At 39.4% G+C, this 26,731-nt stretch overlaps 1 protein-coding gene across 1 annotated transcript in view; it reads left to right on the plus strand.

The window, feature by feature from the left end:
* ADGRA3 (adhesion G protein-coupled receptor A3) overlaps positions 1-26,731 on the plus strand; it is a 133,308-nt gene that overhangs the window by 86,057 nt on the left and 20,520 nt on the right. The window contains exons 11-14 of the mRNA XM_042984852.1: positions 8,807-8,968; positions 12,258-12,461; positions 20,850-21,063; positions 21,275-21,483. Of these exons, the coding sequence (XP_042840786.1) occupies positions 8,807-8,968; positions 12,258-12,461; positions 20,850-21,063; positions 21,275-21,483 (789 nt within the window). The remainder of the gene's footprint in view (positions 1-8,806; positions 8,969-12,257; positions 12,462-20,849; positions 21,064-21,274; positions 21,484-26,731) is intronic.

A 26,731-nucleotide genomic window follows, 5' to 3' on the forward strand; every position in this document is an offset into this window, starting at 1 on the left:
AGAGAGACAGAGCATGGGCGGGGGAGGGGCAGAGAGAGAGGGAGACACAGAATCTGAAGCGGGCTCCAGGCTCTGAGCTGTCAGCACTGAGCCTGATGTGGGACTTGAACTCACAAACCATGAGATCATGACCTGAGCTGAAGTTGGTCGCTTAACGGACTGAGCCACCCAAGGCGCCCCAGTGAGCTAGTTTTAAATGTCTGAGCGAGGCATGCACCCTAATGCTAGTTTACCACAAAGTTCATTTGGCACATTTTTATGGCCAGATCTTTAAAAATGTAAAGTTCTTTCACTTCCTTATCTTAAAATATAATCACTTATGTATTAACCATTTTGTTTTGTTTTCAGTATTACTAATGTTTTTTCCTTGATTTTTGTCGGACTTTACTGTTAAGCTTTTCAGAGATGGCTACCCTGGCTTTGTTACATTGTTTCTGAAACTTGAGTGTATATCTCAATCCCCCAAAGGTTTGTGAAATAGAGCGGTGGCCCTGCCCCCTCAGTTTCTGATTCAGTCTGTCAATGAGGAGGTCTGAAAATTTGCATTTCTACACTGTGCCCAGTCACCTATCTTTGGCACAAGCTTTGAGAAGCACTATAGTATCTTCCTTTTCTATCCCTGTCTTGCTTTAAAAAAAAAAAAAAAAAAGTATACTTTAGTATTAACTTCCTAAAAACTTTTCAGAAACTTTTTTTATTGGAAAATTCTAAAAGTGTAGGAGAGAGAATGTTATCATTAATACCTGTGTTTTACCTTTCACCGGGCTTCAGCATTTTTCAGTATTGACCAGTTTTGTTTCATCTATCAACTTCTTTTGTCCCCATTCCCCCACTCTTTCTTTTCCTTTATCTTTTTCTTCTTTCTTTCTTGTTTTCCTTCTTCAGTGCTGGAACATTGAATAGCAAATTCTAGATGTCCTACTTCATCCATAATTTTCCTGAAATAAAAGGAACTTTAAAATAGAACTATGAGGGGCTCCTGGGTGGCTTATTGGTTAAATGCTCGGCTGTTGATTTTGGCTCAGGTCATGCTCTCACAGTTCATAAGATCGAGCCGGGAGTTGGGTTCCATGTGGACAGTGTGGAGCCTGCTTGGGATTCTCTCTCCCCCTCTCTCTCTGCCCCCCCCCTCCACCTGCACTCACATGCACGGTCTCTCCCTTTCTCTCTCTCTGTGTCTGTCTCTGTCTTTGTCTCTGTCTCTCAAAATAAATAAACGTTACAAAAGATAAAATAGAACCGTGATACTGTTATGTGTTACCCAAATGAGCTCTGAGACCTTAACACCATCAAATATCTAGTCCTTGTTCAATTTTCCCTAATTATGGTTTTTAAAAATGTGCATCATGTGTGTGGTTACCTTAAGGAATTCGTTCACTTAATTTTGCAGTTGGTTATGTGGGATTTTCTAGACATAGGTCACCAGTGAATACAGTTGGTTTATCTGTTCCTATTTAAATTGTATCCTTTTTTAAATTTTTTCCCTTTCTGGTTGTCTGTTAGTGAGAACCTCCAGAACAATGTTGATTAATATTGATGATGAAGAGTCTTCATGGGAATAGTCTAATGTATCCTTATGAAGTGTGATATTTGTTTGCTTCTGTTAAGTGCCTAGGGGCGATACCAAGGTAAGGGGCTCGCTTTGAAATTAGTTCTCAGCTTGAGGTTTTTTAGACCTCAGGAATAATGTGATGCCTGACCTTAGTCCTGTGTGATCAGCTGTGTTTACGAATTGCCAGGGAAGAGATTTTTCACCTCCTACTTTGTGCCAAGGTCAAGACAGTTTCAATTTTGCTTGCTGGTTCGCCCTGACCCTGGAGGTGTCCCCTTTATGTTATCAGCTTAATGCAGTGATCTCCTTGTAGGCCTGCCTGGAAATCAAAACATAAGCCACGGCCATCAGAGTTCAACCTCAGAGCTTCTTGGATTCCTGCTGCTGTTTTGCTGTGGGCCTCTGGAACAGTCTTTATTGTCTGACTGGTCAGTGGTGCCTTTCTTTTTTTCCTGTCGACGAGTTTTCGCTCAGCAGTTTTCACTGTTAGCAGGGGAATCTTCCTGAGTACCTAGTTCTCCATGCTCCCCAAATGGGAGATGCACAGAGGTTTGTGTAATCAGAAAAAAAACAAAATGAGCTTCCCTCGGGAGAATTGAAGGACTCCGAGGAGTTAGGCTCTTCCGTTTGTTGTGAAGGTATGGCTGAGGGGGCCGCCGATCGAGGTCCACCTCTCTTGAGTAGTGTTCCTCATAAAAGCAGCTTTGCTGACCTGGAGGAAGCGTTCTCCCTTTGTGTTGATAATTGTGGTATGGTCTTCACCGCCTCGCCTAGAAACATACCATTTTTTCCCGTGTGATAGAAACTGTGCATTGATGCATAGTTTTTACTTGTGTATCTTTTTCTTATACGTCTATATTTCCCACTATTTGCTTTCTTAATTTATTTTTTTTTAATTTTTTTTTTTAACGTTTATTCATTTTTGAGACAGAGCATGAATGGGGGGGGAAGGTCAGAGAGAGAGGGAGACACAGAATCCGAAACAGGCTCCAGGCTCCGAGCTGTCAGCACAGAGCCCGACGCGGGGCTCGAACTCACGGACCGCGAGATCATGACCTGAGCTGAAGTTGGACGCCCAACCGACTGAGCCACCCAGGCGCCCCTGCTTTCTTAATTTAAAAGAACAATCCTTTTTATTTTGCTAAGCTACCTCAAATCCGTTTTGTAAGGAAACAATAAATGGGACATTTATTCCACATAACATTATTCTCAGCCTCCCCCCCCCCCCACCCCCACTTCTCACCTGTTTCCCCGGATCCCCCATGGTCATCTTCCTCCTCTTCATTATCTTCTTCCGCTCCTTTACCACAATAAAATCAGATCTTTAATCTTTGCCACAGGCCCTGATGATTATCACAGTGAGACTCTCACTGAATATTGACCGCTTTACTAAGCAAACTGAGAAGCCTGCAGTGGGATCCCGAGGCACTCAGGACACCGAAGCTAGTTAAGAGGGATGTAAATACACCTTTAAAACTTGGCTTTCACAGTGGAGTAATCCCTTTGTTAAAAGTATGCAGGGCAGTAACACACTTTGAGATAGGTTTGATCTCAGTTTTATACGTAATGTGTAACTAGGAGAAAATCGTGAGGGCTTCTTGAACTTAGTAATAATACCAGCTACTGCCCTTATTCCTGTTATTACCTAGTCACGTTTGGACAGCACGTCATCCCTTTACAAACTGTCACCATCTTAGCTGTCCCCAAACAACTGCCCAGCTTGCTGCCCCGTCCCACACATGAGTCTGTAATTCTTGATTTTCTGGTTATTAGGTTTAACGGGTACCCCCTGCTTCCTTGTGCTTGGAAATGTAAACTGGGGTGGGGAGGGCTACATCCCTTGGCTTTTCTCAGAAATGACGTGAGTTGCTTAATGAAGATAACTTTTGTTTTCTTAATTTCCTACTGGCATGAACCCTTCTGAGCCCTTCTCATAGAATTCTTGATCTCATTTTACAAGTGAGAAAACTGAGTGTTGGGCAGGCTCAATAACTGACTCGTGGGCATTTAACTGGCAGGTGACAGACTTGAAGTCTCAACCCAGGAGTGTGTAACTCGAAGGCACATAAATACTCTGTCTTCATTGTCCTACTATCCTCCTACATTACAATTAAATACCAAGTTTAGGTTATGCATCATCTCGTGTGTTTCCTATGCTAACGCATCAGACATTCGTGAAATTTACAGGTGATTTGGTCTGATTCTGATCAGAATTCCAAACACATATATTGAGAACATGAAATATTCTTATGACAATTGACATTTAATGCTTTCTTTGTTATTGTGGCATTTCCATTTCTTTACCCTTTTTATCTTTGATAATGCGCGTTCACACGTGTTTTTATTTGAGCTTCAACCATTCACTGTGACAGGTGGGAGAGCAGGTGTGTGATTCCTTCTGACCCTTTTGTGGCTGGAGTGGCCTTTAGGAAATGAGGTCAAGGAGAGATCCAATGCTTTTTAACGCTCGTTGCAGTTGCCAGACTGTCTTGGTGTGTCAGATTTTAGGAATACTTTTTTAATCCAATCTAATTTTTCATGCACCGTTACCCTTTTTGTGTCCTTCTTTTGCCACTGTGACGGATTCAGAACTGCTTCTGTAACCAAGCTACAGAAGTTTACAGCATTTTATGATCACCTGCTCTGGGGAGTATTTTGGCAACAAATCCCTTTCCTGAGTTCTTAGCCATTTGGAATGAAGTAATGAGAAAGATAGCTTATTCTCAGCTAAAGCAATCATTCTTGCTACCTATATACCTTCTTAAAGATACTTCTTTTCTTTACAGTTATTAGAACACACTAAATTCCATTACTGGCATTATCTGGTGGCCATAGCAGTAAGTAGCTTTTTGATCACACAATAATTAAAGTTTCTCAGTGGAGATGATGTATCTGTCAGGTCTCCTGTTGGATCTTCGTAAAGTCTATGTGTTTAAAACTTAAAAAAAAAAGTATAAGACAAGTTGAATTGTAATGGTGCTAATCTATGAATACTCCATATTTATTTCTGTAGTACCTTAGAGTCTGTGTTTTCTTATATATTATCTTTTAGGTGTTTGCCTCCAGTGGGAATTTTTTGATAGCCATAGGGCATCTTTTAAAATCCACAGTAGGTAAGAACAAGAGACACAAACCTAGCCAATTTATTCCGGCTACTCTGAATTCCTGTTAAAAATTGGCAGTTACTATTCCAATTGTCTGTATAAATAGCTGATTGACATGTTCAGTTATTGGCATATCGGAGTCATTGTCCTTTTTTTTTTTTTTTTTTTTTTTTAAGTTTATTTTATTTATTTTGAGAGGGGGAAGGGGCAGGGAGAGAGAGAGAATCCCAAGCAGGCTCTGTGCTGTCAGTGTGGAGTCTGGCACAGGACTCGATCTCATAAACCATGAGATCGTCAATGACCTGAGCCGAAATCAAGAGTTGGACGCTTAACTGGCTGAGCCACCGAGGCCCGCCCCCCCCCCCCCCATTGCCTTCTTTATAGCTCCAGAAACAAGAGCTTCTGTTAGAATAAAATCCACCCCCTCACCTGTTTGTTATTAGGAATATATAGACTATATACTAGGATGCTAATATTCCACGTATTGTATAAAATGAATAGGCTCTGGGTTGCATTGGGGTTGATTATAGGCCTAGGCCTTTCTGGTTCTCAGTTGATCTTGTTAATGTGTTGGGTTTGGAGGGAAATGCTCTTTGGGAATGTCTGAGTCCATTAAAATAGAGTGTTTGGATTAAATTCCCTTCTCTTCATTATATATCACTCTGGTAGTTTTGCAGTTATCACAACTTAGTCACTTTTAAAACATGTGTTTACTTGTTTTGCATTTCCTCAGAGATTACAAGCCCCCTAATAGACCTTGTGTGTTTCTCTTACTGCTGTGTCTCCATTGCTCTGCACAGTGTCTGGCTCACCTTGGTTCTCAATAAATATTTAGTCAGTGAGTAAATGGAACTGTGTAGCTATTGGCTTTTATACCAAGAGTTCTACTAGTGAATAAGGGTATAAATATAAGTAAGACATTGTGTTGTCTCTGCCCTTAAGATGTTTACATTGGAAATAAAATAAGGAAAGAGTTGTGATATAGTATGTTAGAGGCATTAAGAAGCCCATAAACTATTTTTAATCGGATGAGGTAGCAGTGCTTTAGAGAGTAGAGAGGGACAGTTTTGCTGGATGCATTGTCCTATTTACAGATGAACATAGACTTCAATTATTTTTAGGGGCGCCTGGGGGGTGGCTCAGTCGGTTAAGCATCTGACTTCGGCTCAGGTCATGATCTTGCGGCTCGTGATTTTGAGCCTTATGTCGGGCTCTGTGCCGACAGCTCAGAGCCTGGAGCCTGCTTCGGATTCCGTGTCTCCCTCTCTTTCTGCGCACCCCCCCCCCCCATTAGTACTCTGTCTCTCTCTCTCTCTCAAAAAAAAATAAATATTAAAAAAATGTTTAACTGGCTGAGCCATCTGGTTGCCCTGAACATAGACTTTAAAAAGGCACTCCTCTTTTTAAGTTAAATTCAATTCAATTCAATTTTTGTTTTTTGTTGGGGTGTAATTGACATGAAACATTGTATTATTTCTAGGTGTACAGCACAATGATTCAGTATTTGTATATATTGTGAGTCGATCACCAAAATAAGTTGAGTTCGTATCCATCAGTGCACAGTTACAAAATTTTTTTTTCTTGTCATGAGAAGCATCTCCTCTTTTAGCACCTTTCACATATACAATAAGTATTTTTAACTACAGCCCCCACGCTACGTCCCATGACTTATTTGTAACCGGAAGTTTGTACCTTTTGGCTTCCTTCACCTATTTCGCCCACCCCCTACTCCCTCCTCTGGCAACTCCCTGTCTGTCTTCTTGGCAGTTTTGTTGAAGATTCCACATAGAAGTGAGATCCTATGGTATTTGTGTTCCTGTGTCTGACCTGTTTCACTTAGCATAATACCTCAACTTAAGTTCCAACCACGTTGTCACAAATGGCAAGATATCCTTCTTTTTAACGGCTGTGTAAAATTCCAGAGAGTGTGTGTGCATGCACACATGTGTGTGGACACCACGTTCTCTTTATCGTTCATCCATCGATGTACATTTGACTTGCTTCCAAATCTCGGCTACTGTAAATATTGTTACAGTGAATGTAGGGGCGCGAGAACCTTATGAGTTAGCATTTTCATTTTCTTCAGGTAAAGTGGAGTTGCTAGATCCTATTTTTAATTCTTCAAGAGACCTCCATACTGCTTTCTAGAAGTAAGTGGCTGTGCCAATTTACATTTCCACCAGCAGCGCACAAGGCTTCCCTCGTCTCCACATCCTCGTCAGCTGTCCCTGTGATAGCCATTTTCACGGGTGTGAGGTGACATCTCATCGTGGCTTTGATTAGCATTTCCTGGATGACGAGCGATGTTGAGCACCTTTACATGTACCTGTTGGTCAGTCTGTACGTTTCTTTGGAAAAATGTCTATTCAGATCCTCTTCCGAATTTTTAATCAGATTTTTTTTTTTTTAATATGAGTTCTTACACAGTTTTGCATATAAATGCACCATCCCTCCTTAACACTCCTAGAGCTATCTTGAAAGAGGGGCCTATGCTGGAATTGAAATGTGAAACAAATAATGGAGCGATAAAATACAATAATGAGGACACCTGACCAGGCATGGTTTTAGGAGCCTTGTATTTATCATAGGAACTTAATCTTCACAACATTCAGAAAAGACAGGATTGTTATTATCTGCCTTTTACAATTAAAGGAAGGCATAAGAGGGTAAGTGTCCAGCTCAGCTAGAGGTCAGGACTTGAAGTCCTACTCTTCACCCCTGTACTCACTCACTTGCCTCACCCATCGTGTTCCAGCGCTGGGATCCAGTGCATTTCCACAGGCTTGTCTTCTTTGTGAAGTGAACTGTGGGTGGGATGGACTGAACATTTTCTAGTCCCACCTCAGTCTCATAATTGTACATCTTGTACATCTTGGGAAGAGTATCGGATGCAGAGCAGGGTTGAACAGCTCATCTGGGATCTTCTGGGATGATGAAAAGACATTTGCTAAAATAGCCTTCACTTTCTTGCTTGGCTTTGGGGCTTAACGCCTTTGCTGTTTGTTTCTTGATTAGAGGACCAGCCAGCTTGTAAATCCTGTGATCCTACCTCTGGAATGTTTTTGTAGTTGTTTCTGCCATAGATCTCCCTCTCAGGAACATTTTGCTTGATAGCAAACCCCCTCGACACCAGTATGTCTCATTAGCCTGGGCTATTCAATGCATTTCTCTGACATGGGACATACAAGTCAGTGTCGACCATAGTTAATGGACATTTTTGGTGGCATTGCCTGACAGATGTTTACATCTGTAAGTCATGGACTGAACTTAATAAAAGGAATTCAATAAATAAAACAAGTGGTGGAAAAGTACCTCTTAGGATCCATGTATTTCATGGCACTGGATCGTAAAGCATTCATTGAACTGGGAGGAACCGAAGAGGTTCATTCGAGGTCATGGAAACCGCATGTGCAAAGACCCATCCAGCGGCCTGGCATATGCGGGGAACTCATGATAGCTGGACATTCCTAGAGTTTTGGACATCACAGGATGCAAAAGAGGTAGCCGTGTGTATTTCTTACTAATAATACTGAGTTAACATACAAAAAGAGGTCTTTATAAATGTTTTTCCAAAGAGTTGAGATCTTTTTGTTCTGGGAATCGTGTGATATCTTTCCCTTCTCCTTGATTAACTTAACTGCCTTTTTCCCCCCTTATGAAAATGAGTACCACATGTCATTCTTTACCAATGAGTTGGTAGTTATTCAAGTATACTGTTTTGAGCGAAATGTGTTTTTTTTAAGAGAGAGAGCGAGAGGCAGAATGTGAGCAGGGGAAGGGGGGGAGAGAGAGAGAGAGAGAGAGAGAGACAGAAACACAGAATCTGAAGCAGTCTCTGGGCTCCAAGCTGTCAGCACAGAGCCTGACCCGGGGCTCGAACCCATGAGCCGTGAGATCATGACCTGAAGTCGGATGCTTTAACTGACTGAGCCACCCAGGCGCCCCTGAGCTAAATGTTACCCGCCGGTCATAACTGAATGTGCTATTCATATCTGAAAATGTTTCAGTCAGAAAAAATAAGTGCCTGTTGGGTTTTCAGGTGAACATTTAGACGGAAGGCCAATCTTGGTGTCTCATTGTGATTTTGATTATGTAAAACAGCCTGTATTGGTTTTAAAGGTCTTCCTCTTCTCTCCTGCCCACCTGCTAGCTAGGTGATGTGATGGTTGACATTGCAAGCAACATCATGTTGGCTGACGAGCGTGTTCTGTGGCTGGCACAGAGGGAAGCTAAGGCCTGCAGTCGAATTGTTCAGTGTCTACAGCGCATTGCTACGTACCGATTAGCAAACGGAGCTCACGTTTATTCAACAGTAAGTGTAACGCTGTCCTAGAATTCTAAGAAAAGAAATTCATTGAAAGCAACTTGAACTTATAAAAGATAGTTTTTTTTTTTTTTCCTCATGATGTGGGTATTTTCTGTTCCTGCTGATTATTACAGAATTTCCAGTTCTCTAACATTTTAAAAGCTCATTTCACTTTTGAGTAATCTGTTTTCTTGGTAATTAGAAAATACTTTCTTAATTTGCAGTGTGAATGGTTATCGCCATTTAATTTGAAAGACAAATAAGCACACTGTAGGATTACTGTAACTGTCACATGCACCTCCCAGCTGATACTCTGTTCTGGGCCCTGAAGGATGTTCTGAGAAAGTGATTGTTTGCCCAGATTCCAATTTCAAAAGAGAACTGGGGAGCGCCTGGGTGGCTCAGTCGGTTAAACGTCTCACTTCAGTTCAGGTCGTGATCTCACTGTTTGTGAGTTCAAGCCCCACGTCGGGCTCTGGGCTGACAGCTCAGAGCCTGGAATCTGCTTTGGATTCTGTCTCTCTCTCTCTGTGCCCCTCCCCTGCTCACACTCTGTCTGTCTGTCTGTCTCTCTCTCTCAAAAAATAAATAAACACTACTAAAAAAAAAAATCGAAACAGAAAAAGAGAGAGAACAAGGAGGCCCTCTAACCTTTGTGCACTGTTGACATTTCCAGTAAGTCTCACTCTTGGAATAATGAGTATTTATATTTAATAATCACTCATCATATTAAATTTTATTTGTGCTAAATTGAGCAGCTCTAAATTTCTTGGTGTACTGCTGACTTTTTCTACAAATGTGGTAAATATGATAAATACTCTGTCATTCCCTTACTACTCATACTCTGATCTCTGGTCCACGGTTCTCATTTCCTAATTATTTTAAGTCGGTTCATAGAATACTCTCTACTTCCTCCTAGGATTTTATACAATTCAGGGTTACTGTTTTTCCAGAGGTTGATGGGATCTTTTTGATGATACTGTGTTTTATTGTTCCTTTTGCTCAATTAAATTTAGGATTACTTTCTTGAATAATAAATAAAATGGTGGGCCTACCATGGCTACTGACCTGACAACATACTTCAGGGTAATTTCTCTCTCAGGCACATGGCCTTACTGGAAACTGGCTTGCCATATTTAAAAAAAAAAAATTTTTTTTTAATATTTATTTATTTTTGAGAGAGACAGAGACAGAATGCAAGTGGGTTAGGGGCAGAAAGAGAGGAAGACACAGAATCCCAAGCAGGCTCCAGGCTCCAAGCTGTCAGCACAGAGCTTGATGTGGGGCTCTAACTCACAGGCCGTGAGATCATGACCTGAGCTGAAGTCAGATGCTCAACCGACTGAGCCACCCAGGTGCCCCACACCATTTTCGATGACCACATTTGGTCTTCCCTGGTCATTTAGATCTATTTTAAATTCCTTGCCTGAGCCTTACTAAGCTCAAAGAACTTCTTCCTTTCTCTAAACTTCATTGGTTCTTTGGAGAACTCAAGGATATAATAAAGGTGCATAGTGCATTTGCCCTCCTTTTATTTTATTTTATTTTATTTTATTTTATTTTATTTTATTTTATTTTATTTTATTTTTTAGTTTTACATTAATGCTTTTTATTTATTTTTGAGAGAGAGATACAGAGCACAAATTGGGGAAGGGCAGAGAGAGAGAGGGAGACACAGAATTCGAAGCAGGTTCCAGGCTCTGAGCTGTCAGTGTAGAGCTGACCTGGGGCTTGAGCTCATGAACCGTGAGATCATGACCTGAGCTGAAGTTGGACGCTCAACCACCTGAGCACCCCCCCCAGGCGGCCTGTCCTCCATTTCAAAGGGTAGGAAAGGTTCCTGGAAATGGTGCATCTACTTATCAAATGATACAGCTTACAGGGCACCTCAAAATGGCTGTTTTCTTCCTTTCAACTGAGGTTTCACATATTTGTCTTAATTATTTGTGTCTTTGGTCAATAAAAAAATGGAACATACTTTGTTAACAAATACAGTTGGGGGCACCTGGGTGGCTCAGTGGATTAAACATCCAACTTTTGATCTAAGCTCAGGTCATGATGTCACGGTTTGTGGGTTCAAGCCCCACGTTGGGCTCTACGCTGACATTGCCGAGCCTGCTTGGGATTTTGTGCCTCACTCTGCCCCTCCCCTGCTCTCTCTCTCAAAAATAAATAAGCTTAAAAAAATGTAATCGAATTTAGTAAGAGTTTTCACAATGTGACATCTGGGTTGCAAAAGCTAATGCAAAAATTTGTTAGTCTTGAATATTTGAGGGAGCACCAATTCTTTTCTTCCATACATATGGTGTTTGGCAAATTCTACTTTGCCTTTTATATTTTTTAATTTGTATCTTATCTTCCTGATAGATTTTACACACCTTGCACATAAGTTTTACGCTTAAAAAAAATTGCAAAAGAGGACTTTGTCCATACATGGGACTTAAAATGGGACCTTGCCTTTTTTTTTTAAGTTTCTTTTTAAGTAATCTCTGCACTCAACTTGGGGTTCAGACTCATGATCTCAAGATCAAGAGTCACATGCTCTACCAACAGAGCCAGCCAGGCGCCTTAGAACAAGGCAGCTTTTGAAAGTGTATTTCCCAAACCCCAGCACTCCTCTTGTGTTACTAAGCGAGTCCACTGATTTCTCTAGCTGATTTTTTTATAAGACACACTTTTCTTTAAAGTTTACTTATTTATTATTTTATTTTATTTTTTAAGCATTTTTTTTAATGTTTATTTTTGAGAGAGACAGAGTGTGAGCAGGGGCGGGACAGAGAGAGAGGGAGACGCAGAATCTGAAGCAGGCTCCAGGCTCCGAGCTGTCAGCACAGAGCCTGACATGGGGCTCGAGCCCACAAATCGCAAGATCATGACCTGAGCTGAAGTCAGACACTTAACCAACTGAGCCACCCAGGTGTCCCTATTTTATTTATTATTTTAATTCTTTTTTTTAAAGTTTATTTATTTTGAAACAGTGAGCACGAGCAGGGGAGGGGCAGAGAAAGAGGAAGAGAGAGAATCCCAAGCAGGCTTCCACACTGTGAGTGCAGAGCCCGATGTGGGGCTCCATCCCACGAAGCATGTTTCTCAGTTGGTATTTTTCTAGATTAGGATATCCTTTTGTTTCCAGCATCTTTTTTTATGTGCCAGTTACCTACACAGTGTCTTTGTTATGTAAGAACTTGAGCTTTTTGCCTCTAGCTTATGTACAGTGTTTTTTGTTTGAAGACTCTTTGAAAGTGCTTTTCCCTCATGCTGTAAATCTTTCATAACTCCTCTTTGACTTTTGAAGTATTCACCCAATATTGCTCTGGAAGCTTATGTCATCAAGGCTGCTGGCTTCACTGGGATGACGTGTACCGTGTTCCAGAAGGTAGCAGCCTCTGACCGGACAGGCCTCTCTGAGTATGGGAGGCGGGATCCAGATGGAAACCTGGATAAGCAACTGAGCTTTAAGTGCAATGTTTCAAATACGTTTTCAAGTCTGGCCCTAAAGGTATGTTACATTTTATAAGCATTTAAGACTCTTTATTGTTAGGTTAGAATGCTCAAAATGGTTTGCTTTGAAGAATCACCTAATTAGAAGTTATTTTGGGGATGGGGTAGGTATTGGTATTGTTTTTTGCTGTTGTTTTGAAAGAAATTCAGACCAGGAAGGGACATGTAATGCCTCTCATGGGCCTAGACACTTCTGCCCTTTGGACCCTGTCTCTATACAAAAATATCAAAATTATATTTTATGACTGCACTGGTAAAAAGATGGATATATTAATACATATTAGAACATTTTCTTTGACCTGAAAGTTCATTTTTATGCTCCTGATTTTAAAGACATGAGAACATTTCGTAGACCTCCTGAAAGTATTGTGTGTCCTTGGCTCTGTGCCTCTTGGACCTAATGGAAAAGCCAGCCTTGAGATTGGGCATTTAATCAGGCAAGCTGTATATCAAGAGTTTTGGCAAAGAAGTGCAAACATGTGATCTGTCTTCAGAAAGTGTGTGTTTTATTGCAGCAAGCAAAATGAAAAGCATTTTTATTGAGTTTTAAAATTTGGGGTTTAGATGTGTTTCATTAAGACTACATTGAAGCAAATAGTGGAGGTCCAAGTCTAACACCCTAATGAAAGCACATTTTTTTCATTTAGCTTTGCGTGGCCACGTGTAGCTGTGTTGTCTGTGGATTTTAATGACACAGGACTTTCTTTGTTTCTGGCTTGTCCCTGAATTATCTCACAAACAATATTCCATTCACTTTAATGGCTGCATAGTAATTGATCAAATAGGTGTTAGGTGTCCTGGTACATTGTGGGCGTTCAGTAAATATTGAATGAATGAATGAATGAATGAATGAATGAATATGGGCACTCAGTGAATATTGAATGAATGAATGAATATGGGCACTCAGTAAATATTGAATGAATGAATGAATGAATATGGGCACTCAGTAAATAATGAATGAATGAGTGAATACAGGCACTCAGCAAATATTGAATGAATGAATGAATGAATATGGGCGCTCAGTAAATATTGAATGAATGAATACGGGCACTCAGCAAATATTGAATGAATGAATGAATATGGGCACTCAGTAAATAATGAATGAATGAATGAATGAATGAATGAATGAATGAATATGGGCACTCAGCAAATATTGAATGAATGAATGAATGAATGAATGAATATGGGCACTCAGTAAATATTGAATGAAAGAAAGAAAAGAAGAGAAAACAAAGAAAAGAAGAAAAAAGAAAGAAAATTAATGTATTTTGTTACACCTTGCTATTGGTGACCTCCATAAGGAGAGCCAGCTTGCTGAATTTAGAAGCAGTCCAACTTCCCCCACTTCCCAGGACAATCTCAACCAGGCCAGAATGTCTAATGATAATATATTTACTTGATATAATATACTCAGAGGAAAATTCGCAAGATTTATTTGTTACTCTTGGTTCTGTGAGGGTACTCAATGCACCCAGCATTGCTTCTGCAGACCTGTTCCTTTCTTTGTTGTGTTTTTCATTGGTAAAACATACCACAGAAGGCAGAGAAACAGCATCGCACACACACCCGAGAGAGAAAGGCATGTGCCTTTGAGGAGCACTTAAAATTGATGAACCCTTCTATCTTAGATGATCAGAGCTGGTAGAAAGGGATTACAAATGATGAAACCCTACATTTCATCAATTTCACAAGCTACCCCTCTGGGTAAGGAGAGCTTCTACCTGCCAAAGTCGAAAGCTTTAAATGAACACACTCAGATTTGTCAATTTCATACTATTCTATCCTTTTAAGATCATCTGTGGCCAGAAACCAAGGACACATTACACTATTATTCATGCTTCTTTGGTGGACATGATTAAACCGAGTGAAAAGGGAGTCTGTCCTTCGTGACACAAAATTAGTTAAAAATTGTAATGTCAACAGAGCAAAATGCTTTAGACTTTAACAGGAAACTACATTCGTAACTTTACACTAGGGCGGTTTTTACTCTTTATGCATGTCTTTTTCCTTTTTTTTTTTTAAGCCTTGCATATACTAACTAGATACCATGTATATACTTTTGAATGGGAGAATATGCTAACATACAAAGTTAAACCTATAACAAGGAAGTTTTCCGTTAGCAATAGGAGCTTCTTGAATTGCTTTTTATTTTTGTTTTTGTTTTTTTTTTTAACTTTTTTAATTTATTTTTGAGACAGAGAGAGACAGAGCATGAACGGGGGAGGGGCAGAGAGAGAGGGAGACACAGAATCGGAAGCAGGCTCCAGGCTCTGAGCCATCAGCCCAGAGCCCGACGTGGGGCTCGAACTCACGGACCACAAGATCGTGACCCGAGCTGAAGTCGGACGCTTAACCAACTGAGCCACTCAGGCGCCCCGTTGAATTGCTTTTTATATATTTCTTCAATCGCTGTCCTTCTGTCTTTACTACCATCACAGCCTGGTTTGGACTTCTAGATTACCTAAACCGTTGTGGCTTCCTATTTAGTCTTTGGGTCAACAGGCTCTTCCTTAAAAATCCATCCTCCTTATATAGATTGTCTACTTAGGGCTGGCATTCAGCCAGCATGTAGCAATTCAACCATGACAGTAAAGTACTGAAATACTTTCCTACCCTCTACCAGAGAGCTGTCGTGCCAGTTCCCTGAGCGGCTCCTCAGCCCTGCTGGGCCTTCTGGGAACACCTCCTAGTCTGCCCACTCTTTAGTAACAAGTTCCAGGGCCGCAGAGCAGAGGGTCTCCAGGAGTCTTCCTGTTTGCAGAGGCTGTTCAAGTTGTCTGTGTCCGTGTCATTTCACGTGGTTAATGTTGTTACTAGCATTATCCCTGGATCTACCCAACATGGAAATTGATCTCGCGTATCCTCTGATAAATACTCTTCATGTCTCTCTGGAAGCTGGCTGCCAGGGAGCTTCATCCTCTGGCATTTATCTGCCCTCCTGTGCCATCTTTCTTCCTGCCTCCTTTCTTCTGTCCACTAACAACCAACCCCCCCATGGTTCCTCTCCCAGCCTATTAGGTCAGTCTCATGCTAATTCTTCTGCTGGGATTCCCGGCTCCTCCCCTTCCCCTTCTCAGCAATTTGGTTGTGCATGCAGAAATACTGCCTTCAAGAAATCTTCCCTAATACTGTCCTGTCTATCCTCTCCCACCCTTATCTCCTTTATTTCTCCGTACTTTGTCACATTCTGTGCATCTCTTTGTCATTGCATGTTACACACAGGGGCCAAATGGTTTTCTCACCTCCTACACGGGAGGCTGAAGCTTGCTTGAGGGCAGAGTGCTTGAGTCACCAGTGAGCACCAATGCGGGCTGGCCAGGTGGAGACTGAATTAGCTGTCCTTGGACTCTTACAGCACCACATCTGTTCTTTTTTCTTAACCAAATGCTTCCTTCTCCTGTTGGTGCCATAACAGATTATATTAGCTCACCCAACAGTATCTGTTTTTCGATAATCTGCTAAGAGCTTTTAGAAATTGCTGGTGTTTTGAATTCAGTTGTAATGTAGTCTGGAAGAATTGGTTCTGTAAACTTTCCTCGACTGGAATTTCGAAATCAGTTTTTCTTGCGCATCCCATGTTTGCCTTGTCTGAGACCCCAACTGAAGTTCTCTAACTTTCCACACCAGTGGTGTATGTCTTCGGGCCCCCTGCCCTCCTTTCTGCCCCCTTTCCCACCCCACCCTCTTTCCCACTTCTGCCTGGTGAAAGCCTTGCTACTCTGTTTCTAAGACTCCATGCAAATTGTACCTTCCTTCTCTTCCTGAGAATTCATCACTGCCTGTTTGTTCCATAGTGCTTCGTCTGTTCTCCAGAATAATTCAAAGCTGATACTATGGTGAGCTGAGTTAGACTGAGAAGCCATGGGATATGGTGATAAAGAATTTGGTCTCTGCAGCCAGACGTTGTCTTTCTGCTCCCTAACTTAACAGCTGTGCAAACTTGAGCAAGCACCTTCACCTCTCTGAATGTCAGTTCCTCATTTGTTACATAGGCGTCAGGAAATAGTAGCTAAATCAAAGGGTTACTTGGAGGATTAAAGGAGGCAAATATGTAGACATTTACAGTAGTGTCCAGCACAGAGTAAGCCCTTAATAAATGTTAGTTCTTATTATTGTTTTATTGTTGTTATCTCTCCCCTGTTCGATTATCAATATTTGAGTTAGTGTCCGTGGCTTATTCATTGTTTATCTCCAGATCCTGCCCAGTGCCCACTAGAGAGTAACAAAATATCCAATAAATACTGTTGAATAAAATTTAACAGCCAAAGCTTAATTAGCAAGGAAAGTCAGTTAATAAAAACTTCATTCTGAAGTCAAACGTAATTCCTGTTAATCTTTAGCAGTGAGATAATCAAAAAGTGGTATGCAGTTAATAACTAATTATTCACAAAAAAATTGGAGTGTATCATATCTATCTTTAAAATCAAGGGAGTAGATAGTTAAGACAGTATGAATCAATTAGTATTTTCTTGTTTTAAGGCAGGTGGTGCCTCTCTGACTTACTCAAATTTGTGTTAGAATTCCGCAGAATTGAACAAAGTTAGGATTTCAGAAAATTTTAACTTGCTAATTACACAGTGGCAGACGTTCAGGTTGTTTCATAAGGAAAGATGTTAAGATCCAATGGAAGTATTGGAGTTGACATCCTTTATGATACTTAACGTTCTTCTTGACTTAATATCTTGTAAATAGGGAAATATACATGAATTTTGCCAATACAATAGTAAGAGCTCTGTGATAACATTAATTTTATGTGTGTTCATATTTGGTCGATTTTTAGTATTGAAATTAATACTAAAAGTGAATTGTAGAAGTCAAAATATGATGAGGTTCTAGATTATTGCTGGGAAGTCAGTTACTTGAAGACATTTTCTGTTTCCCCAGACTCCAGATAACCATTCGCCACACTGCGGTAGTAAGAGTAATAAAAATACCACCCACAGTGATGTGGCCTCTTATGCTTGTCATGGTCATGATCCCATGCGGTCCTTACAACCGTTTGTTAGAAAGATCATTAGCTGCCTGTGACAGATGAGACCCAGAGAGTATAAACAAAATTGTGCAGTGTTAAGTGGCCACTAAGTGGTGAGGCTGGGACCCGTATCCTGGTTTCTTATTTCAGATCCTATGTTCTTTTCCCCAGGGTTGGCATATGATCTGCAGTAATAAAAATTAGACGCCAAAAACATATACGGTATTTCCCAAAGGGTTGTAAGAGAGGTTTTTCTAATTTATTAGCTCTAATTGCCCATGTGTATATCTTTCTATTGCTGCAATCCATACATTTAAAAATGAACAGAGGGTTAAATGGAATGACAGCGGCAAAAGGTAAAAATCATGGTAAATGTAACAAATGAGTGTTTCTCAGTGATTGTTTTCATTAGATTTACAGCTTTGCCATAATAAGTGATCACTTCTTTTAAGGAAATTAAATATACAATTATTATATTCTTCCTATAGAAATCCAGACATTCTGATACAGCTTTTCGGGCACCCCTAACCGTCCCCTCTCCATCCCAGGTCACCTGTGATAATATTTAACAATATTCCTTATTGGACTTTAAAGGATATTTCAGAAGCTACAGTATGTACAGCCTTGAATATGTAGCTTTCATCTGTCAACGATCTGAGTTTTTATTATTTGTTGTTGTTTGGATGGTTTTACAAGTTTAAACTTGGATAGAAAACATTTTCTCACTGCTAGAAATTATAGATGTCATTTCCTTTTTTTCAGCTCTTTCAGAAAATGTCAGTATGTCTTCTTTTTAAAATTAATTTGATATACCATAAGTAATGCTTACCCAGAGACCTGTGCTTTTTGAGTCATTTTGTGTTCACAACAAAACTATATTATTGAATTTTATAGTTCTCAAGTTTTAATAAATGTCCAGTATGTAATGCTTTATCAGGAATTTGACCTTTTAACTAATCGATCTGTTGATGTATTTCCCTTTTTTCTGCACACCTATTTAAGATAAAGTTACATACATAGTAGAAATTTACTAGATTAGCGAGTGAATTTATAAGAAACTTTGTTTCTCTATCAGGTTATATTTTTAAGTGAGAACAGTAGAAACCTTTTTGTGTATTTTTCTTAGGCAAAATATATTTTTTTTAATGTTTGTTTATTTTTGAGAGAGAGAGAGAGGACAGAGCATGAGCAGGGGAGGAACAGAGAGAGGGAGACACAGAATCTGAAGCAGGCTCCAGGCTCTAAGCTGTCAGCACAGAGCCCGACGTGGGGCCTGAACTCATGAACTGTGAGATCATGACCTGAGCCTAAGTCGGCTGCTTAACTGACTGTGCCACCCAGGTGCCCCTCTTAGAGTATTTCTACCAAATACCTTCTTGGCATCTTCCATTCAAAAGAAATATTCAAACTTCCAGTATTCAAACTTTTCAAAATACTTCATTCAACAGACATTTGTGTGTGTCCAGTGTGCTCCAAGATTGTTCTAAGCACAGCAGTTAAAAACTAATTTTAAAGTTAATCACTTGCTTAAATAGATCCTTTTTTAAAAATACAATCATGCCACACAGACTTTTGTTAGTTTTACAAACGATGGGTTACTTTTACCGATACAAGTGCCAGGAACTATTATTAGTGTAGAGGGTCCAGAAACATAAGGGAGATTATCTGTACTCAAAAATCCTGCTACTCTGGTTAAAGGGGCAGACAGTGAGTTACACTGTGAAATGCTCATATTAGCAATGAGATGTGTGTGCAGAATCCCGCATGAGGCCACAAGAGGGAGCAGCTAACTGGAAAAGCAGTGTGATAGGGAGTCATGTAATTAATCATCCAAAAAAGCCCCCTTTTAAGGATGTCTTTCTCCTGGCTGTCAACCGCTCTTAACCCTGGGCCATCTTTGATCTTGCTGGAAATCAGATTTGCCCAGTTCAAGAGTTGGCCAGACAAAAGAATGGTAGAGCATTTCAGCAAGGGGTCCTGGCACGTACAGCACACACAGTGGCATAAAACACATATGAAATCTTGAAGATCGAAAAATTCAAGGTGGAGATATAGGGGATTTTAGAAGGTGAATTTGAGATGTAGATTTTAGCCAAATTATATGATGTACTTACAATTGGGGGCAGCGATCCCTAAACGTTGGAGAGCCAAGGTGTTCTTTAAAATAACAAGGTCAGATGTATATATATATTTTAATTTTTAATGTTATTTATTTTTGAGAGAGAGAGTGTGAGCGGGGGAGAGACAGAGAGAGAGGGCTCGAACTCGTGAATCATGAGATCATGACCCGAGCCGAGGCCAACACGTAACCAACTGAGCCACCCAGGCGCCCCTGAGATGTATTTCTTTTTCTTTTCTTTTTAAAAAAATTTTTTTTAATGTTTATTTATTATTTTTGAGACAGAGAGAGATGGAGCATGAACGGGGGAGGGTCAGAGAGGGAGACACAGAATCTGAAATAGGCTCCAGGCTCTGAACTGTCAGCACAGAGCCCGACGCGGGGCTCGAACTCACGGACCGTGAGATCATGACCTGATCTGAAGTCGGACGCTTAACAGACTGAGCCACCCAGGCGCCCCCTGAGATATATTTCTTAAGAGGAAATTCTGTTGATAGCGTGGACATTGGATTGGAGAGAGATTGATGCCAAGAGAAAAACTTTGTGATAAATTCCTAAAATAGGGATTTTTTTCAGATGGTTAATTATTTGCCTGCCTGGCATATGAATTTATTTTTTATTGAATGCCGAGTAATTTATAATTTAAAAATCCTGTAAAACACTCCACGATCAGCCAGCATTACTAGCTCTTCTATTTGTTACTGTGTTTTTTCCAACAGGATGTGTTTCTTAGTCTCAGGGATACTTCTGCTAAAATGAGAGTTTGTTTGAATCTATTTCTATTAAGTCTGTAGAATTTCTTTTTTTGTTGTTGTTTGACAGTTCGAATCCGTCATAAATCACCTTTAGAGTTCCGTAAGTCCAAATTAATTAAACTCAGATTTGTGATATGCTGCATTGGTGCTTATTTCTGTAATTGATCATTATAAAATTGATGCAAAGAGTGATCACTGAGATCCCTGATCTGTTTAATGCATCGACTTCAGCAGTATGTGTTATCATGGGAAAATTCACTTTGTAGTTGGAAATAATTCCTTATTTACTACTTCAACTCTTTGAACTATAGTTCCCATTTCTCTTTCTTTTATGCTTCTTTTCCTCTGTGCTTTTGTGTGGTGTTCAGATACTTCGCTTAACCGATAAGTTATTTTAACTATTAAATTTCATATGTATACATTTTAAGAAACGGTTCAGTGTATAAATAGGAAACATTCGTAGCTGTCTAAAATATTCTTCCTGGTTTCTGCGTGCTAATGTGGCAACCTTTCTTTGCTTTTGTTTTTATGTGTATTCAGAATACTATCGTGGAAGCTTCCATTCAGCTTCCTCCTTCCCTTTTCTCACCAAAGCAAAAAAGGGAAGTCAGACCAACTGATGACTCTCTCTACAAGCTTCAACTCCTCGCGTTCCGCAACGGAAAGCTTTTCCCAGCCACTGGGAATTCAACAAATTTGGCTGATGATGGAAAACGGCGTACGGTGGTTACCCCAGTGATCCTCACCAAAATAGGTTTGTTACGTAGGCATATGTTACCCTGGAGTTGCTGGACAATGTGACTTTAATGATACACTGTACCTGAAAGTGCTTAATTCTGTTCCTTCTCATTTTAATGAGTCACTAGTGAAAAAAGACACTGCAGAGTACCCATTAGAGTGTAAGTTGACATTTTATTGTTTATGAAGTTTGTTTCAGAAATATTGTTATTTCCCGTTTCCTCCAGATGGTGTGAATGTAGATCCCCACCACATCCCTGTTAATGTGACACTGCGTCGAATCGCGCACGGAGCAGATGCTGTGGCCGCCCAGTGGGATTTCGATTTGCTGAATGGACAAGGAGGCTGGAAGTCAGATGGGTGCTATATACTCTACTCGGATGAAAATATCACCACCATGCAGTGCAACTCCCTTAGTAACTATGCAGTTTTAATGGTACGGCAGTTGTTAACTTTATGCACATAAACACTAAATTTCCTCATTTTTTTCCCTTTGTGTAGTTAAATGAAGATTTTTTAAAAAGAACTTTTAACATAAATTGTTACCTGTAGTTAAGGGGTGATACTTGGTGTAATTCTGAGTTTAAAGGGAAATTAAGTTACTACGAAATGCAGTGTGTGGGATTGAATTTGGTTACAGGGATTTTCAGTAAACTTTATAAGTGAGACAGTTCAACTAAACTTTGACCTTCTGAAAATTTGGAGACATTTGGGTCTATACAGTCTAACTCTTCACCAGGAAAGAGTGACTCATTTGCCCAGAGATACACAGTGGATAGTGAGGGATTTTCCTTTTTTGCCATCGTGCACCTTCTTCCACTATACATCATAATTTTTAGACTCTTCAATTTAGAATAACAGTGGCAGTTTCTGTTTAGTTACTGTAACTGACGGTATTGACACAGTTAAGGCCTTTTCACTTTTAATGCTAATTAAGCTGCTGTTGTTTTCTGTTACTTACCACTGTTCCTACCTGTCAGTCTTTGGTAGCCAGTTTCTTTAGTCTCAGAGAAACTAAAATGTATGGATGTATATCGATGTGTATATGAATGTGTAGGAACAGGTCTTATTATTAGTGACTTACCTAAGTGAGTCGGATTCCTGAGCTGATAATTGTGAAATTAGCCATGCTATTTGTATTTTTTATATTAAAGTATATAAATGGAGTAGTACACATGGATTTGGAGAACAGTAGAAGGAATTACTTACGAATCTGAAAGGCATTTCCAAGAAGTCATACAGGACTAGCCTGGGAGTGAGGAAGCTTATGTTTATGTTCCTGCCCCCAGCTCTGAATCTGTTATCTAGACAATATTTTATCAAAGCTGAGTGATCTCGAAACGTGATATATCTTTAAAAAAATTTTTTTTAATGTTTATTTATTTTTGAGACAGAGGCAAAGCATGAGCAGGGGAGGGCAGAGAGAGAGGAAGACACAGAATCTGAAACAGGCTCCAGGCTCTGAGCTGTAAGCACAGAGCCTGACACGGGGCTTGAACTCATGAGCCGTGAGACCATGACCTGAGCTGAAGTCGGATGCTTAACCGACTGACCCACCCAGGCACGCCGAAACATGATATATCTTAATTTTTGTAAATTCTTCTTTTCTTAACAAATGTGCATTTACCACTAGAAGTGATCTTGAAGCAAGCTTGAAATAGGATAAATTTTCCTGAACTCCTTGTTTGTTTTTTTCTTTGTACCTCTGCTAAGCATATACTTACCCAGTAGCTGGTCAGACATGTAGAGGAGTGACTATATTGTTCAGCAGGGCGTAAAGATGGTCTTTCAGTGACCTCCATTAATATGTGGGTTATTTAGCTTGGCTGACGGTGGATAGAGTCTACACTAGTCAGACTCAGCCATATTTGTTTAAGTCATTGATCCTTTTCTTGTGCATGGTTCTTGTTGATAAGTTTAGGCTTCTGACAAATAGAAGATGTTTGATGTCTGTAAGTCTGGTGTCTGTAAGTTCACATTTTATTATTTTGTAGTAACCTTTCACATTAAAGCATGAAGCATTAATTAACGTATGAAGCACTTTCTTTCACTTTTAAAGTGTTGTCATTCAGGTTTTGATTATAAAATAACATGAAACTAGAAAGTACTGGAGGAAAAATACTAGAGATACAGCATTGTCTGAACTTTATATAATAATCAGAAAAAGTTGGGTAAAATAAATGAAACAAAACACACACAAAAGGCATTTTATAAGCTTCACTGTTAATGACATGATACTGCACGTGTGAAACTTTTATTTTTACTTAATACTAGTTTAAAGCATCTATTTTTAACTTCCTTAGTTGTTCTTCTAAACTATTTAAATTGGTATAATCCTTTTCTAGAAAGAATAAGCTATTTTATCTTTCATGCTTTTCATCTTTTAAAAAATGTAATACACAGTTCTTATTTAAAGCTAAAATACAGTATTGAGATATTTTTCTATTTTCACAGAATATCCCTTTCTTTTGCTTTTTAAAAATATAACTGTGCCATCTAGAGGCTGCAAAGTGAAATGTATCTGAAATTATTGACAGAATTATAATAAAGTTAGTATATGGGATTTTTAGAGTTGCTAATTAAACATAAAGGCAGAGCTAATTAAATTATACCTATTCTTAAGTAAATATATGTTCTAAGATAAAAGTGGTGTCTTCAAAATAATGGAAGGCAGCATCTTTTTTCCTTACCTGACACTATTTTGAATAATAGATAAAATCCTATTTTTCTTGAAAACTGTCTTAAAATACATGGCTTTATATAGAAAATCTAAATTCCTAATTCGGCATTAAAAATCTTTTTTCTGATCTGGTTTTAAATAACTTTGTATTTAAAAAAATGAGACAGAAAGAATATATTGGTTTGCAAATCTGGAATAGATACCGTAGTTTGATTTAGTAGATGTCCTGTGGTAACCAATCATGTCTATCCTCAGTCTTGATGGGAGAGAAAAAACTTACATAGAAATTGGGTTTGTTGGAATTATATGATCCGAAAAACAGGAATTGAGGCAGGAAGATTCCTAGAAGTTGGGGTGAGTAGGAGACAAAAAAACCTGAATAGCCAGGAGGCGATGAGTAGGGTCAGACAATTTACATAGCACTTAATACTTTAGTCGGTGATAGGCACAAAAATGTGTAATAACCTCAGTGCCTTGATTCCTTTTTGTTACCGTATTCACACAGAAATACATGAAACTAAAGAGTACTCATTTGTTTTTACGTCTTTCTAGTGCAGGTTTGAATCTTTGTTTATATAAAACTTGCTGAATGAAAGCAAACTACAGCTTTGTCTACTCTATAACTGAATGTGAATGTTAGCACCGTTGGGTTTTTTTTTCTTTATAATTCTTAAATAGGTTCTACATTCACACAGATCAAGTGTTTTGATTATTTCTGCACATTAACGTAGAGTGAAAACTTGACCTCCACCCCTCTCCCCCATCACAGTCATTCTGCACCAAATAGGTAACCTGTCACTAATAAAAGTTTCTTTCCTGTTGTTGAAGAGATGTTCATGTATGTTGAAACAAAATGAATAGGTAGTCCTCTTTTCTTCCATTTTTACATGAAGGTGCATGCTGCAAATGTTGTTTCAGGCCATGCTTTTTTTCTGTGTCTCTAATGATGATGATGATGTCCATGGAACAATTTATCTTATAATAAAGATATCTTTATGATGATACCTTAGGATGATATGATTCTGGTGGCTAATTTTCATTAAGTGCTCATGTATTGGGCATTCTTGTGAAGTCTTTACATGCATCAACTTATTTGGTCATCAGAGCTACCTCACAAGGTCTAATACTATTATCATTACCCCCAGTTGACAGATGGAGAACCTGAGGCATAGCAAGGTTAAGCACCGCCCAACTTGATAAAGTTAGTGTCGCAATTGAGACTTGAATTCAGAGTCCAGAAATCTGTGTTCTTAATTGCTCTACTAAATCTCCTTTCAGAAATCTTTCTATATCTTCCTCATTCTTTTTTACTGTTGAATATTATTTATGCCCCTACCATGATTTATTTAGGTATTCCTCTCTTGTTTCTAGTAATTGCCGTGCACGATATTAGTTTGCACATTTAATAGAAAATCTGCAGGATAAATTTTCTAAAGTGGGATTGGTAATCAAAGGGGACCAGTTGTGTTCCGTGGAGGTATTGGGCAGAGTGCACAGATAGATCTGAAGTGTCTGGCTTAATGATATTTTTATGTGAATATGCACATTTGGCTACCATCAAGATCAAGATTTTTGCTCGAGCACTTGTTAGCTCTTCTATGCTTCTTTTTAGTTAATCCCACCATCATCTCAAGAGGTATCCCCCCACCCCCTTATGTCTATCACCATAGATCAGTTTTGCCTGCTTTTCAGCTTCATAAAATGAAATTTTACAGCATGTACTCATTTATATCTGATGCCTTTCCCATCATTACATCTATGAAATGCATCTTTGTTTTTACATATGGCAGCAGCATATTCTTTTTCATGCTACATAGTTCTTTGGAGGAAAATACCAAAACTTGTATGTTCTACTCTTTATGGGCATTTGAGCTGTTGCTAGTTTCAGGCATTCAAAGCAAGCTGCTACGAGTATTCACATACTTGGTTTTTGGCAGACAGAGGCAGTCAGGAGTGGGATTACTGGATTGTATGTACCCGTATATTTAGCTTTGGTAGCTAATGCCATGCAGTTAACCAGAGTGGTTATTTTGGTTTATAGTCTCACCAGTAATGAGAGTTTTCGTTGCTCCACATCCTTGCCAGTGGTTGGTAGTGTTAAGTCTTTAATTTTAGCCTTTAGTGGGGGTATTATGATGTATCTTTGTGGTTTTAATTTGTCGTTCTCTGTTGACTAGTGATGCTGAGCACCTCTCCATTTTCTTGTTGTGAGTTTGGGTATCCCTTTATTGTGAAGTTCTTGCTCAAATCTTGCCTCTTTGTTTTCATTATCTTTGGCTTTTATTTTTCTCATTCAGTTTTATTGAGATATAATTGACATGCAACACTGTGTAAGGTGTGCAGCATGACTAGACTTCCATATATTATGAAATGATCACCACAGTAAGCTTAATGAGCATCTGTTATCTCATATAGAAACTAAAAAAAGAAAGAAAGGAAAGTTTGAAGCTCTACTCTCTCAGCAGCTTTCAAATATACTGTTCAGTAGTGTTATCTTATAACTGGACGTTTGTACCTTTTAACCATCTTCAGCTGTCCTCCCTCCTTCCATGCTCTGCCTCTAGTAACCACAAAAATGATCTCTCTCTGTGAGGTTGGTTGGTTTGTATTTTGTTCATTTATATTGCTTTGTTTGTTTTTAAGATTCTACATATAAATCTTGCCTATTTTTAGTTTGGTATCTGTTTTTTTCTTATGATTTATAGGAATTGTTGATATGAATTGTGAATAGGAGCTCTTTGTTGGATTTATGTGTTTAAAATGTCTTCTCCCAGGGGCTCCTGGGTGGCTCAGTCGGTTGAGCGTCCAACTCTTCATTTCGGCTCAGGTCATGACCTCATGGTCTGTGATATCGACCCCCGCGTCAGGCTCTGCACTGACAGCACAGAGCCTGCTTGGGATTCTCTCTCTCTCTCCCTCTTTCTGCTCCTCCCCTCCTCGTGCATGTGCTCTTTCTCTCAAAATAAATAAATAAAATTAAAAAAAAAAGTATTTTCTCCCAGGG

This window comes from Panthera tigris, chromosome B1 (genome assembly GCF_018350195.1).
Source record: "Panthera tigris isolate Pti1 chromosome B1, P.tigris_Pti1_mat1.1, whole genome shotgun sequence".
Lineage (NCBI taxonomy): Eukaryota > Metazoa > Chordata > Mammalia > Carnivora > Felidae > Panthera > Panthera tigris.